General features: G+C 32.9%; 1 protein-coding gene across 1 annotated transcript in view; it reads right to left on the bottom strand.

The window, feature by feature from the left end:
- Positions 1-1,547: 1,547 nt before the first annotated feature.
- The window catches only part of LOC136028763 (uncharacterized), a 120,264-nt gene continuing 104,927 nt past the window's right edge, over positions 1,548-16,884 (bottom strand). The window contains exons 6-8 of the mRNA XM_065706660.1: positions 14,813-14,977; positions 6,983-7,062; positions 1,548-2,022 (exon numbers count right to left, since the gene is read on the bottom strand). Coding sequence (XP_065562732.1) covers positions 6,986-7,062; positions 14,813-14,977 — 242 coding nt within the window. The 3' untranslated portion in view covers positions 1,548-2,022; positions 6,983-6,985. The remainder of the gene's footprint in view (positions 2,023-6,982; positions 7,063-14,812; positions 14,978-16,884) is intronic.

The following is a 16,884-nucleotide window of genomic DNA, read 5'->3' as shown; positions in this document are numbered from 1 at the left end:
ATCAGTACAAAAAATCTTTTGATGCATCAACCAATATAAAAATCAGTGTTTTTTTTATAGTTTTGGTTACTATTGAGCTGAGTCGCTCACAACTTATAGTTCGTTACCACGAACTGTTTAATATGGATGCTGATGGGAGAATGACTCGCCTATCATTGCAGAAATATTTTAGTGTGACATGAAAAATTACAGTTGCATGATAAAATTAGGCAATTGGGGAGACACTTTAACAAACATTTCGTGGCAATGAACTGTAAGGCAGGAGCGACCCGGTTCAATATTAACCGAAATCTAGTTGCCCTCCAATTTTTTGGGTCACTGAAGAAGGGCACTAGCACTTTTAATTTTCTCTCGAATGAGACCTCTGATGACATTCTAGTACCACTGGGCCGATACGATCACCTCTGGGGAAAAAAACAATAAACACGAACCTGATGGTGTGATTTTCATTAAGATTTTATGGCTTTTAGGGGGTGTTTCCTTCTTTTTGAAAATAAGACAAATTTTCTCAGGCAAACTTTGGATGGGTAAGACTAAACTTGATGAAACTTATGTATTTAAAATCAGCATAAAAATCTGATTCTTTTGATGTATCTACTGCTATGGGGTGGATTGGTTAGCAAAGCATGAAGTCACAAAGAGAATTTATGTACTTTTATTATATGATTTTTTTTATAATGTACTGTATCGGAATGAATTTTTTTCTCATGTTTTGTATTTGTCTTGTGACTCCTTCTTCACTCAGTTTTCTCTATATATTTCTAGCTTTCTATTTGTTCTTTTTCCATTTATCGATTTGTGCTGTTTTTCTTTCTATAATCGTTTAATTTATTAGGACCATAAAAAATACAAATGGACTCAACAAGGGCTTTTCTAAGTTAGATCCGAGAAAATATTCCTAAAAAACTGCCGTTTATCTTTTATTTTTATGATTTACTTTATTGTGGAAAAATCACGGCTCAGTAAACATTTTAATCAGTACAGAATTGTACGATTCTTCGTCTTCTTAAGAAAATGTGTTCTTCGCCTATTATCTATTACACACCATAAAAAATATAGCTTTTCTTATGGGAACATCAATAAAAAAGAGTTAGCGTTTCCTAAATAAGCCGAAGATTCAATTGTGAGATTGTGATATTGTGATACTGAAGAAAAATCACGGCCCAGTGAACAATTTAATCAGTACAGAATTGTACGATTCTGCGTCTTCTTCAGAATATGTATTCTTCGTCTATTATCTATTACATACCATTAAAAAAAGATAGCTTTTCTTATGGGAACATCGATAAAAAACTGTTAGCGTTTCCTAAATAAGCCGAAGATTCAATTGTGAGATTGTGATATTTTGTGATATTGAACAAAAATCACGGCTCAGTGAACAATTTAATCAGAACAGAATTGTATGATTCTGCGTCTTCTTCAGAATATGTATTCTTCGTCTATTATCTATTACATACCATTAAAAAAAAAGATAGCTTTTCTTATGGGAATATCGATAAAAAAAAATGTTAGCGTTTCCTAAATAAGCCGAAGATTCAATTGTGAGATTCAATAGCCAACATGTTTAATTGAAAGTAAGGATGTCAACAATATAATATACACTATATACATACCACAGAGGGGCACCAATTTACGAAAATTTAGGGAGGAGGATTATTTTCTAATTTTTTAAATGAGAATATATAAAAGAGTCTTCAATGTGTAGAGAGGAGTAATTTTTTTTTCTAATTTTGTCAATAAAAATAAAAACAAAATCCAAAAATATAAGGGAGGGGAGAACAAAAGCTAGGGGAAAACTGCCCCTGTCCCCTCTCCCGATTAGTGCCTCTGATACCACATACAATATATTTTTCCTTTTTGAGAAGTCCCCAGCACAGAAATAACATAAACATTACTAGTGACTAGAGTCGATTAGGTTAAATTTTTCACTTGATATAAACGCCAATTTTACATCTTGACTTACACTGACTGAATCATACTTGTCAATGCGTACTGACCAGATTCTTCGTTATTTCTTCGTCCCTGTAAAAAATAATTATTTACAAAAATTAAAAAAAGACAAAAATATGTAGCCATAGGGTAAAGCACAGATGGGTATATCATTTAGAAGAGGATTGGGGGCTTCCCCATTAGGGTCAAAGAATTCACAAATGTAACTCAATGAGGAAATAGTCTGTGCTTAAAAATTTTGTAATTTTGCATTACGAGTACATCTCTTTTATAGGCCTAGGAACCTTTGGGGGATTAGCACAATGCATTCATTGTATGATTAATTAACGATGAATAAATATTATCTTTAATTTTAGGATATAAATCCTTCCCGAACACGTATTCGGATTTATGATCATTAGCTTAAGAGGTTTTGGGTGGGATGAAAACCCTGACTTTGAAAAAAACAAGAAAAATAGAATAACAAAGAAACAATTGAAAAAATAGAGATATTGCAAATAGAAAAGAAAGAAATAGAAAAAAAAGAGACATAGAAAGTAGAAAAAAGGAAAAATAGAAAAATGCACATTTTGTTTAAATAGAAACTATTTAGATAAAGGTATATTAAATTATTTACAGGGAATACAATTAAACATTATTTAATAACTAACTGGAATGTAAATCGCCTACGATGCAGGTTAGCTTCTTAAAACTTAATTCATACTGAAATTCTATAAGTCCTTCGAATTTCTTTGATCTGATCACTAACTTTCTATATTCACTTTATCTCGAACACAAACTTGGAACGTCAAACATCTGTAAACAGACCTTTTTGCTACAAGCAGGCCTATCAAGAGCTGCAGCAGGCATAGACCCAGGGTCAATTTATATTTTGTTTTTGACGGGGTCTACTTAAAACGATAAAGGCTGCAAGTTTATCCTCGACAAAAAGGCATTACTTATTTGTCAAAAATCCGTAAAATCCTGAGTCTAAAGCAACATTATATGGAGGGTAGGGATTTACCCTTAATCCCCCAATCCACATGGATGTGTGTCTGAATTGTATTGTAACCACTAATCAATTTGCGAACTCCAATAAAGAGTAACAACGAAGATGAGATTTTATACAACGCATCAAACTGTGTCACCCAGCATCAAGTTGGTTTTATTGTAGTAAGTGGCGGTTACATTGTCCCAGGGACGGATCTAGACCTGCAGCGGCCGTGGCATGGATGGCATTTTGTGCCCCACGGTCAACATGCCCATTTTAGATATCAGATTACGGTGTTAGTAATTCTCTAAAAAATATAATTATTGCACATTTATATAATTGATTTTCAATCATGATCATATTTTTTTTTATGTAAATCCTAATATGTACAATAAGGTTCAAGAAAACTCTAGGATTCCCTGTAACAACATTCTATTAGTGACACAGCACACATACAATTTAGGTTGTATGTAATCTATCTTATCCTGTAAAATAAAATTTAACTTTACGTGCTTTTCTCGGAGAAAATGTCTTTATGTCTCCATATAAACGCCTTGAAGCTACATGGATTGTACTATGTTGATTAAACGAAAGTTTGTCAACCGCTACGTTGCCATCCTGCTTCTAAGATTTGCCTGCCTGGGCTTTTTAATTCACTTTAATTTGCTGAAATTTCTTTCATTAGAAGGAATTGATACAGGCAAATTTAAATATGTCTTCAAGGCAAACGTTGGCACGTTCCAGAGCTGGGAAATTAGGGCAAAAATTTTCTTTGGTCAGATAAAAAAGTGGCTTGCGAGCCTTTATTTCTTTTAATTGTATAGGTGGTGAGACAAAAACTTCTTTTTCTTCCAACGATTTATCTAGACCAGGTTTTTTACTTTCAAAGGTATGGTAGGCATTGACGACCCTATTCAATTCAAAACCCAAAACTTAAGCATCATCACTATCATTTCCAATTCGTTTGGTTCGTTCTACCTCGGCTTGTCTTTCGTCATTATGAAATACGTATCGCCGAACCTTTGTTTTTTTTTTAACAAAGTTATGGTAGCCCTTGATGACCTTATCCATGGCGAAATCCCAGACCCAATTATCATCGCTATCATTTTTAATTTTGATACGTTTCGATTCTCGCTGTCTAAGTTGATTTTCATTGACTCGCTCACTTGTTCAGTGTCTCATATCCTCTAACTGCTCGTGTCTTTGCTCTTTATTTTCATTTTTACTTGCTCACATGTCCGGTTCACATGTCTTCTAATTATGTGTGTCTTTGCTCTTCATTTTCGTTTTCGACATGCCATCGTTTTTTCTTCTAACCGCGTGTTTTTGCTCTTCCTTTTCGTTTTTGACTCGCTCACATGCTCGGTGTCGCATGTCTTCTAATCGCATGTGTCTTTGCTTTTCATTTTTTACACGCAGGAATTATCGTTTTGCATATCTTCTAACCACCCTTGTCTTTGCTCTCCATTTTCATTTTTAACACATTTTTGGACTTTGATGACTTCAGACAATTTAGCAATGGGCTTTGCTTTAGCTGCCCATATTGGTGTTATCGCAATTGATGGTCCAGGTTGTCGATTTTTCACATCTCATAAGGTTTGATAATTCAGGTGTCGTATAATATATTCATATGATGTCGTAAAAATGCTTCTATGATGTTTTAACTATAATTAAGGCTCTTGACTAGTTTTTCAGACTTCTGACCTATCTATATCTTTTTTTATGCGATAATATCCCAAGATACTAATTTTCCCAAAAAAATGTGGAGCCGTTTTCGAGAAAAATACATACATAAATAAATGCACAATAATTGCTAACTTCTAAAAATACTAGCTTGCACCGCGAGGCATAAGGAAGCGAACTTTCAAATTGCAGAGATAATAATTTGTTTTGTATAATTATACTTTATTTTTAGAGAGCTCTTTGCTATGATCACTCTAGCTTTCATTTTGAGTGTTAAAAAATTAATTTTTCTCGATAGTAGAAAAAGAATTGTTTTTTACTTCCTAATGCATTTGAGGATAAAAGCGGTATTTTCGACTGTAACTTATTTGATGTATATGTTACGGTGAAAAACCAAAATTTGGAAAACGTTAACATTCACCGGTGAATTTCTAAAATTTCTTTTTCTCTGCTTGGGTTCAGTCAGCTTTGCCAGTCACCTTTGTCACTCTTGGGCAAGGTTTTATGGTAAAAGTTAACGTTATGTTAGGTTAAATTAGGTTATAAGTCTTAGAAATGTGTAAAAAACCTAAACTGTCGCCATCATATCTTGCATAGAACTAAAAAAGCTGACTTTCAAAGTAGACTAAATCAAAGGAGGAAAAAAGAATTTCGGACATTTACTGGTGAATGTCGATATTCTCTAATATCAGTCTTTAAAAGTAACATATATACCAAAACTGAAAAAAATGAAATTACAAACATTCCGCTTATAACAAAAGCCTCTTTCAAATTACTTTTTTTTGGCTGATTGTTAATTTGAGCCTTTTCTTAATAGTTGTACAGTTTAAGTTAGTGAAAAGGGATTGTTTTAAACATATAAAATCAAACAAACATATACACATGTTGGGATACCTCGGCCTTATGCTTAACCCCCCCCCCAAAAAAAAAAAGTCATAAGAGCTTCATTTCCCTTTGTTTTTCCCAAACCATTTCTCCTACAATATCTTATCCCAAAATTCAATCTCCAAAAGTCTTGGATACATAATGTCGAAAACTTTTGAACAAAGACTAAAAGATTTTGGAGTCAAGGGGTAAAAAAAATAAGTTCCACAATGTAAACTTTGATGGGATAGATCAAAGTAAATTTCAAAGCACCAGGCAATCTTTGTTGACTTAATTTTATAGACTTGAACTTTAGAGTTATTTTTCAAGAAAGCTATCTTTGAAATCTTGACTAGGGCTAGTAATACTTAATAGAATTGAGAAAGTTTTTATTTTGTTCAAATGTACTTAGGCAAAATTCTCTCGATTCACAATATCCACTCTTTTCTTCTCGTTTCGTCTCTGTATTCATCTTAAGGTATGCAATGGCATGCTTAGCACGAAAGACGTATACCAATAAAAATAAAATTTTTAGTAACAATAAGTTTGATGACTTCATTATCCGCACCAACTGTTTACGCAATTTGGATTATTTATTAATTCAAGCTTCTTTATATTAATCGTATGCGGGTACAAATATCAAACACTCAGAGAGACCTTCGATCTCGAGCCCTTCCCTCCCTCATTGAAATTCAAAGATTTTAACCACTTCTACATCAAAATCTTAGATTTCTCGTACAATTGACGTCTTTTTTTTGTTATTGGAAATCCCCCGTGAAATGTCCACATTACCCAAATAAATTTTTAGTATGTATCGGCAGATAATGAAGAAAATATTTGCACAAGATCAGCTTATGCGGGATACACCTATAAGCCTAATCATCACTATAGAAAGACTAATAATAGATACCCTTATTTTGTTAAGAAAAATTTATCACGATGTACTGAATGTTCGATACTCCTATTTTCGGCACATCTTTTTTAGATAATGCTCTAAAAAATATATGCTCCAGGAGGGCTGTACCCATGATTTTTTTTTCAGGAATGTTTTACTCAAAGACTTTTTTTCGGGGTGGGAAGGGGGATAAACAAAACACTCAAAAAACGAATAAAAAATTTGGTTATATCCATTTTTGCTACGTTTTCACAAGTCAGACAAACATTTCGGGGGAGGAGGAGGTTCAAAATCAATAGCCCCCCTCCCTCGTGGATACGACGTTGTACTCCAGCTATTAAATGGAACGGTATCAATGTTTTAATATTCAGGTTAATGCAGTCAATTAATTTCCAACTTTGTCTCCATATGGACACAAAATAAGGATGAGGTTATGCCCAAAATAAGTTCAGAAGTTAAGTGTATGGCAAACAGAGATCCCTATATTATAATAAGAAATGGGTTCGGCCGAGATTCGACGGTAGCCTAAAAACGGAGCCCGCTCTTAGAGCGTAAATAGTCGTATTTTTCTGGTATGTAGAGGTTTGGCATTTAGAATAGAAAATTAAAGATTAGCTCACCTGTTATCTTGCTAAAATTGCCAATAATGAAAATGCAAGCAGAAATAAATTTCTCGGATTTCGTGGTGAACTTGTACTTTCTGAAATATAAATGAATACTATAAAAATCGCGTTTTCCCCTTTTCCTATATTTTACCATGTGAATCACCATTTTCAAAAATTGATTAATTATTAATTTTATAAAATTAAATCAAATGTTTATGGAAATGCATTTCCGTCCCCCCCAGGAATTAGTTTCGTACATCTTTGTCAAGTTGCCTAAAATTGCTATGAAATTTAGCAAAAGGTGTTTTATTTCGCCAAACATCACTAAAGATATCTCATCGCGTACAAAACAACACTAGATCCTTTACGCACACTTTTCTTAAACTTGTTTTTCTTGAGCACACTTTTCTTGAGCCCCCTTTTTTTGAGCATACTTTTTTTGAACCCCTATTTCTTGAGCAAATTTTCTTGAGTACACTTTTCTTGAACCCATTTTTCTTGAGCACACTTTTCTTGAACCCCTTTTGCTTGAGCATCTTGAACCCCTGTTTCTTGAGCACACTTTTCTTGAACCCCTTTTTTCTTGAGCACACTTTTCTTGAACCCCCTTTTCTTGAGAACACTTTTCTTGAGCACACTTTTCTTGAACCTCTTTTTCTTGAGCATCTTGAACCCCTTTTTCTTGAGCACACTTTTCTTGAACCCCTTTTTCTTGAGCACACTTTTTTGAACCCCTTTTTCTTGCGCAAACTTTTCTTGAACCCCTTTTTCTTGAGCACAATTTTCTTGAACCCCTTTTTCTTGAGCACACTTTTCTTGAACCTCTTTTTCTTGAGCACACTTTTTTTAACACCTTTTTCTTGAGCACACTTTTCTTGAACCCCTTTTTCTTGAGCATCTTGAACCCCTTTTTCTTGAGCATCTTGAACGCCTTTTTCTTGAGCACACTTTTCTTGAACCCCTTTTTCTTGAGCATCTTGAACGCCTTTTTCTTGAGCACACTTTTCTTGGGCCCCTTTTTCTTGAACAAACTCTTTTGAACCCCTTTTTCTTGAGCATACTTTTCTTGAACCCCTTTTTCTTGAGCACACTTTTTTTAACCTTTTTTTCTTGAGCACACTTTTCTTGAACCCTTTTTCTTGAGCATCTTGAACCCCTTTTTCTTGAGCACACTTTTCTTGAACCCTTTTTCTTGAGCATCTTGAACCCCTTTTTCTTGAGCGCACTTTTCTTGAACCCCTTTTTCTTGAGCACAATTTTCTTGAACCCCTTTTTCTTGCGCATCTTGAACCCCCTTCTCTCGAGCATGTTGAACCCCTTTTTCTTGAGCACAATTTTCTTGAACCCCTTTTTCTTGAGCATGTTGAACCCCTTTTTCTTGAACACACTTTTTTAAACCCCTTTTTCTTGAGCACACTTTTTTTGAACCCCTTTTCCTTGAGCACATTTTTCTTGAACCCCTTTTTCTTGAGAACACTTTTCTCCAACCCCTTTTTCTTGAGCATCTTGAACCCCTTTTTCTTTAGCACACTTTTCTTCAACCCCTTTTTCTTGAGCACACTTTTCTTGAACCCTCGGTGGGATGCGGCTTCTTAAACAACGGTATTCGGAGCTCTAAGGCACAGCTAGTTTTTTTCTTCTAAAGCTTGTCTTTAAAATCAAAATGAATAATTAGTTGTTATTATTTATTTTTTTATCAATTTTAGAAACACTATCAGAAGTCATCAAAGATATAAGAGGGGCTGTAGTATCCGGAAACACCTCATTCTTTACTGTAAAATTCATCTTTTTTTGGAATAGTGATCCTGCGGTCTACTGATCCCATTACAAACTATCATTTCCATAATACGAAGACAGATGCCAATCTTAAGCATCCCCATGGTTTGGAAATGTCCGATGACCCCCCCCCCCCCACCTAAAAAGGTAGCAGCAGCTACCAAAAGTACTTTGGTAGCAGCAGCTATCAAAGTAAGAAACTTTGGTAGCTGCTGCTTTTCCTTACTACACTTGTGCAGCAATTTGGCAATATTCATGGCATTATCTTCACCGTTTACATGCTTAATACATCGCTCATTCGGTACCACCTCCTCATACAATGTCTTTTTGACGACAATAATATCATCATGAGTAAAAAATTCTCAACACGATTTCACTATCTTGGCGAATTTCACTCCAACTTTCATAGATCGTTCAACAAAATTCAAAACAGGACAGTGTAAGAATCTAACTGACACTTCACTGACACACAGCACTGTCTCGGGGCAAACAATATCCTTTGTCTGAGATGTGCACTCGTCAGAAATGGTTTAATAATGTTCATAAGGTATCCGGTTTTATATGTTTCCCCTTTGAATTCAGAAACAAGACTTAGCAGCTTCCATATCTATCTAACTACCCCATCCTTCCTGCCTGAGCAAAAAAATTCTATATCACCTAATTTCATGCTTCCCACCCCTCGGATATGACTTTCTGAGACTCCTATTAAGTCCAGTTCTAATTGTCTCAATAATATATATATATATATATATATATATATATATATATATATATATATATATATATATATATATATATATATATATATATATATATATATATATATGGCGAATTCTTTATGAATTAGCTGTCGTAAGCCTGTCATGACTGACACAAATCTCAGTGCCTTCTTTATTAGAGTTAAATTTTCAGGAATTACTTTACACTCGTCCGTCCGATTTTCCCGTTTTAGGGGGTAAGGTTGTCCTTAAATAGCGACGAAGATTACACTGCCTTCCCGGCACGAACAACAAATTACGAGTAGAAACAATAGAGAAATTGCCTCTTAAGACAGTAGAATTCCATTCTTTAAATAAATATTTTGGCCCTGTTTCCAAGGGTCGTCCCTTCGACGGCCCAGTTCAGCAAGTCCTGGTAGAACTTAGTTGAATTTATGATACTGGAGCTGATTTAAAAGTTAAAAAAAAATTAGTTTTAAAGTTTGTATATTAATGTAAGTTTCTCTTTTATATTCTCGTTTGTGTTTTGCTGAGGACGTCCCTTGGACATAGAGCCAAAATATTCATTTAAAGTTTGGAATTTCGCTGTCTTAAGATAAAAAAATTCTCCTATTGTTTCTGCTTGTAATTTTTTGATTTTTATAATCCTTCTTCACTCCCTTCTATCTTATTTTAGTTATAGCTCTACAAAAATTTCAAATTCTTCCCGATCAGATCTCTAGTTGCTGAGGAAACAGAAAAAAAGTTTTTCATTTCTTTCACTTCCAAAATGACAACTTGTAGTAATTTAGAGCACAGTTTTTGGAAACGAATTTCAAGACAAAATAGAAACGAAACATTTCTTCTTAGAAAGTCTTCTTAGAAAGACTGGATAACAAAATAGATGAACTAGAAGCAATAATAACAAAATAACACAAATTAAAACAACGTTTTGCAGTAAAACCAAACAAAATTTTGAATATAGCGGAACATTAAAAAAACAGTTTATGAAATTTCCTAATTAATCGGGCCTATTCTTTTTTTTCTTTTTTTTTCTTTTTTTTATTCTTTTTTATTCAAAGTTTTTAATTGTTATAAAAAGTTGATTCGTGAGAAAGAGTCAAACTTTAGCGCAAAGAGTGGGGCGTTGAAGATGGGACAGTCCCTTTCATATATGAAATAGTTTTTGTTCGTTTTAAGCTTTAATGTCACTCCTTGCTTTCAGTTAAAAAAACAACTTTTTTTTAATTTCTGAACGTTTTTGAATTAATGCAGGTTTTGATTTTGGTTCACCGTAAATGAATAATTAAAATGAAATTTGCATATTAATTTTACTTTTTTGGCTAAATGGCTTTCTCAAAGTTTTGATCGGACAATTTCAAGAAAAAAGGGGCGGGGATGGGGCCTAATTGTCCTCCAATCTTTTTGTTATTTAAAAAGGCCACTAGAACTGTCAATTTTAATCCCGGACATTTTTATTAGTAATAAATATACGTAACTTACAAACTGACTTACGTAACGAACTTATATTTTCGTATATTTTTATTACATATATGAGGGGGTTCGCCTCGTCAATACATCGCTTTATACACTAAAGTTCGAATTATGTTCCAATTCTTTAAGAATGACCCCTAAATCACAAAGGCCGTTTAATTAGAATAAATAGCTCTTTTGAAAATTACTAATAATTGCTTTACTAGAAAGACTTTAGCGTAAAGAGTGAGGTATTGAGGACATTACTAAAATTGTAAATTTATAAAATGAAAAGAAAGAGGTGGCATTTTTATTTAAAACGGGACTACACTTCTTAAGCAGAAATCGCGTAATGCAAAAAGCATGAATTTTGACAATGAACCTACTAAGTTATCTAGTATTATTACGTAAGATATTTGCTAGCAAAATAGCTCTATTAAGAATTGCTTTAGTGTAACAAAATTGGCATACAACTTGAAAAGAAGAAAAGGAAATTTCGAATACTGCTTAGACACGAAAATTTCAGCGTAAATTTTAAGCGTAAAACAAAATTTCTCAAAAAACGTAAATGGCCGTCTCTTGATTTTGTAATTTGGCTTATTTTGAGGCATTCATCTGTGTTACATAATTTTTGTTCTTAGGATTTTGGTCAATACACAGTTTTATATAAGAAATGAAAGCATCTATTTTTTTTAGGTTTAATGTTATACGAAGATAAAACTAATTGCAAATAACTGGGTTTAATAAATACGACTAAGACCGTAAGTGCCTATAGTAAGGGTGCATCCAGGATTTTTTCCCACGGAGAAGTGGTTGCAAAAAAAAACTTTAAAAAACACATCAAAAATCTGAGGTTTTTAAGAGTTGAGCAAAAATTTCGGGAGAAGAGGTCCAAACCTGTAGCTCCCCCTCCTGGGCATGGCCTTGACCTAAAGCAGCTAAAACATTTTGGGCAATCCCCGTAGGCTTCAACGAAGATTTTGGTGACCTATTTTATATGGACCACAGAAACTTCGTCCAGCGATGCCAATTAGCTGAATAAGCCGCCCGGTTATGTCATACAAGTAACCTCGTATTTTGTTAATCCTTTTAAAACTTTTGGTCGTTTCAAAGAAATGGAATCTATATTTTGAAAATAAAACATCAGAATGTTTAGAATATATATGTCTTTTCACTGTAAATTTATGATAATACAATATTTATTGATTAACCGAAACACAAACGTTCACTAGTAAAACCTTGGTAATAAAGATCTGTGGAAACATTATGTGGTTTGAAACAAAAATTAAGCTCTAAATTAGGACACAAATTCTAAATTTTATATTTATGCTGGAAAATGGACATGAAATAAATGTAATATTGCAAAATATAAATTGGGCCTACATGAATTAACAGCTTTTTACTGTATTGGGGAATTTTTCTGAAAATTGGTGAGATCATTTTTTGTAGGAGGACAAGAAGCCTTCCCACATTACAATATCCGTTACAAATCTCATATGAGTAGGGTAAATAATCACCAGACTGTATTCAAGACACTAGTATAACTCTCTGGGGAAAATCGTTTTACAGCAGAATCGATACCTGACGCAACCACATTTTGGACAAGGGCGAAAAGAAGTTTATTGCGAAGGGTAATCTGTGTATAAGAAATATTTCTAATTTTCAAAAAATATCGATTCACCGATACGACATAGATGAGTTCCGATATTTTGCTATCATGTTAAGCATACGGCTACACTATATGTAGTTCAGTGTGTTCACTAAATTATTTATCCAATTTTATTAATCAAAATGACAACTTGTATTTTGATTAATACAAGTTGTCATACAACGAATGTCATACAACGACGTCATACAGTGAATATTTAATATATTATATTTATTTTATTTTGCAAGGAGCGACTAAAAGTCAGGAGCGACATTAAAACTTAAAACGAACAGAAATAACTCAGTATATGAACTGGGTTGTCCCCTCCTCAACGCCTCGCTCTTTATGCTAAAGTTTTTAATTGTTTTAAAAAGTAGAACTGTGGCAAAGAGTCAAACTTTAGCGTAAAGAGTGAGGGATTGCGGAGGGTACAACCCATTTCATATACGGAGTAATTTCTGTTCGTTTTAAGTTTTAATGTCGCTCCTTACTCTCAGTTAAAAAAACTAGTTTTTTTTTATTTAATTTCTGAACCTTATTGAATTAATGCATGTTTGATTTTGGCTCTCCGCACATAAATTATTAAAATGAAATTTGCATATCAATTCTTTTTTTGGCTAAATGGCTTTCTCTTAGTTTTGATTAAACGATTTAGAGAAATAAGGGGTGGGTAAGGAGGCCTAGTTGCCCTCTAATTTTCCAGTTACTTAAAAAGGCGACTAGAACTTTTAATTTTTAACGAACGTTTTTGTTAATAAAAAATATACGTAACTTAAGAATTAACTTACGTAACAAACTTTTATATTCTTATATTTTTATTATGTATATGAGGGGGTTTGTCCCCAAGTTAATACCTCGATCTTTACGCTAAATCTTAAGTTTTGTCAAATTCTTTAAGAATGACCCCTGAATCAGAAAGGCCGTAGAATAAATAGTTAAAATTACTAAAAATACCTTAGCATAAAGAGCGAGGTATTTATCTCCTCCTTAATACCTCGCTCTTTATGCTAAAGTATTTTTAGAACCCTTCATATGTGTAATAATTTCTGTTCGTTTTAAGTTGTAATGCTACTCTTTACTTTCAATTGAAAAAACTTTTTCATGTTTATTTTTTCATTATTTTTTTTTTATAGTAATGCTAGAAAATCCCACGCCCTTTTCATTGAATTTCTCTTCCACTATGACACATTCCTCCAAGGAAAGATCCTCCCACATAACCCCCTCCCCTCAACCCCACCCCCAAACAAAAAAGTCCCCCTGAAAACGTCTGTACACTTCCCAATAACCATTACTGTATGTAAACACTTGTCAAAGTTTGTAACTTGCAGCCCCTACCCCAGGAACTGTGGGGGAGTAAGTCATCCCCAAAGACATAGTTATTATGGTTTTCGACTATGCGGAACAAAATGGCTATCTCAAAATTTTGATCCGTTGACTTTGTGAAAAAATGAGCGTGGGAGGGGGTCTAGGTGCCCTCCAATTTTTTGGTCACTTAAAAGGGGCACTAAAAATTTTTATTTCCGCTAGAATGAGCCCTCTTGCAACATTCTAGGACTACTTGGTCGATATGATGACCCCTGGAAAAAAAAAATAAACACACACCAGTGATCTGTCTTCTGGCAAAAAATACGAAAATCCACATATTTGTAGATATGAGCTTGAAATTTTCGCTATAGGGTTCTCTGATACGCTGAATGAGATGGTGTGATTTTCGTTAAGATTATATGACTTTTGGGGGGTGTTTCCTCCTATTTTTCAAAATAAGGCGAATTTTCTCAGGCTCGTAACTTTTGATGACGAAGACTAAATTTGATAAGACTTATATATTTAAAATCAGCATAAAAATCCAATTCTTTTGATGTATCTTTTAGCATCAAAATTCCGTTTTTCATAGTTTCGTTTACTATTGAGCCGGGTCGCTCCTTACCTACAGCTAGTTACCACGAACTGTTTGATATAAATATATATATATATATATATATATATATATATATATATATATATATATATATATATATATATATATATATATATATATATATATATATATATGTATATATATATATATATATAATTATTATATTATATTATAATTACACATTATAATTAAAAATAATTATATTATATATATGATCATACATTATTTATATAACTGTATAATTATATATTATAATTATGTATATATAAATATTATAGTTATTTATATTAAATATTAATTATTTAATTGATGAACTCAAAGTAAAGGCTTACCTGCTTGTGATATCTCACTGGGAACAGGAGCGTTATGTCTTCTGCTAAATGTTTGTTCAATAATCTCTTCCACTTCTTCGCTAAGTTCGGCTGATCTTTCTGAAGATTTTGGACTTGTATATGGTTCTTTGTCTTCAGGGGTGGGAGTTGTTGTTGATAAATGAGCTGAAAAACATTAAATGGGGTTAATGTTGAAATTTGCACCATTTATATGAAGGTCTTTGTCTTTTAACATCTTTTTTTAAGTTCTTTAGATTTTTATGCAGTTCTTTGAGAATATTTTTTCGAATTTTTGTTTTTTTTGTGAAATTGACAGCGGTAAGTTGCACAGCTTCTTTGTGAATCTTTACAAACATTCAACATGTTGCATTTAAAAAAATGTAGGTATTTTTTTAGTGAATTTCTTCACAAATGCAGAAAGCAAAAAATATACCATCCTTTCAAAATGCAGCAAAAAAGGAACCAAAAAAGTGCCAAAAACTTTTTCCCATCCACTTCAAATAGAAGGGGCTATTTTAGAAACTTGGGGAAGGAACATTCGATTAAATTTGTAGCTAAACCCCTCTCATTGGTGCGTAATAATAATTATTTGAGAACAAGCAATCCTTCTATAGAGCTTCTGACAAACCTTCTGACAAATGGCATAAAGTTGCCTGTTTTCCATTCTTTGCCTTATTAATTTCTTTATTTTTTAATTAATTACTCATTCTCTTCGTTCTATGCCAAAATTTAAAATTCGTTTATTCATCTTGTGATTTTTGTAGAGTCTTGTAAGGTTTTTGTGCAGTCTTTCGTCAACTTGAGTAGACATTAGTTGTAACAAATGAACTCCAAAATAACGAATGAGACGAAAATTGAAAATGGAACAATTTTTTTTGTTAAGTATTTTGTTTCTGAAGAATTTCCGTGCAGGTTTCAAATTTTTGTAAATTAAATAACTAAATTTCGGACGGTTAACCTCCAATATAGGCAAATTATTATATTAAAACGTAGCAAACAAATTCTTGAAACTTGACCCTCTAAATTTATTTTGTTTTTTTCCATATTTTTTTGTTCTTCTGTTTTTCGTATAACATTGACTTAATGAACCAGCAAACAAAATACAAATGAATTCCGTTTTTTCCACAAAAATCGTTGGTTGGGGAATACAAATCTTTTTAAAAGACAGAAAACATCTCCTGGTTTTCTTCCAAGATGTAAAAGACTCTATTCTAAGATCAACAGGTTTTGATTAGGCGATAAGGACCGAGTTTTCCCCCTTGAAAAGCTGAAATCAAGAATGTTTTTTAGCTGCGAATGCCAAATCTCCATAAAAGCCTCAGAGAGAATATGATTTATTACATATCGGATTTCAATCTGGCTTTACGGAGATAGGATTCAGTGTCCAAGTTTGCCAATAATCCAACGTTTTCAATCCGAAATCTTTCAAAGAGAACAAAATTCCATATGGATATTATGCACTATGATATCTGTTGAGAATTAAAAAAAAAAAAAAAAAAAAAAAAAAAAAAAAAAAAAAAAAAAAAAAATACTGAAATATCAGTGACGGGACGAAGAATTGGAGTCGGGAACCATTTCAAAGAATCGTGGTTGAGTGAAGAATCAAGTACATTTTCCCGATCATTCAAATGATTTCATTGTGTTTTTCAATTTTTGTAAAAAACTAGCATTTTTTTTAAACAGTAAGCATCAAAAGGTAAATAGTAAACTTCAAAAAGTAAACGTAAATTAGGTAGTATGGAATGACTTATAAATGTCGAGGGTTCAAATACACATGAGTGTATTTGATTACAAATCTACTAAATACCACGATCAACGTTCATATTGATCGGGTATTATCAACAGTGCATACATTAATGATTTGGCCCATGTCTATATATGCACAAGTACACACCATTATACATAATATATAAATATGTGACATTATGCTTACCTGTAACGCAGCAATTTGTAGATATGAGGTATTGAGCAGAACAAGTTGGTATGAAATTGAAATAAAAAATTGAGGAATTGAAAACTAATTTTCATTTGTGTAGATGACTCAGTTTCAAGCACATTTCGACCGTGTCCTA

Source organism: Artemia franciscana, chromosome 7 (assembly GCF_032884065.1).
Source record: "Artemia franciscana chromosome 7, ASM3288406v1, whole genome shotgun sequence".
NCBI lineage: Eukaryota > Metazoa > Arthropoda > Branchiopoda > Anostraca > Artemiidae > Artemia > Artemia franciscana.
Note: the sequence above shows the minus strand (reverse complement) of the source record. Positions and strands in the feature narration are given on the sequence as shown.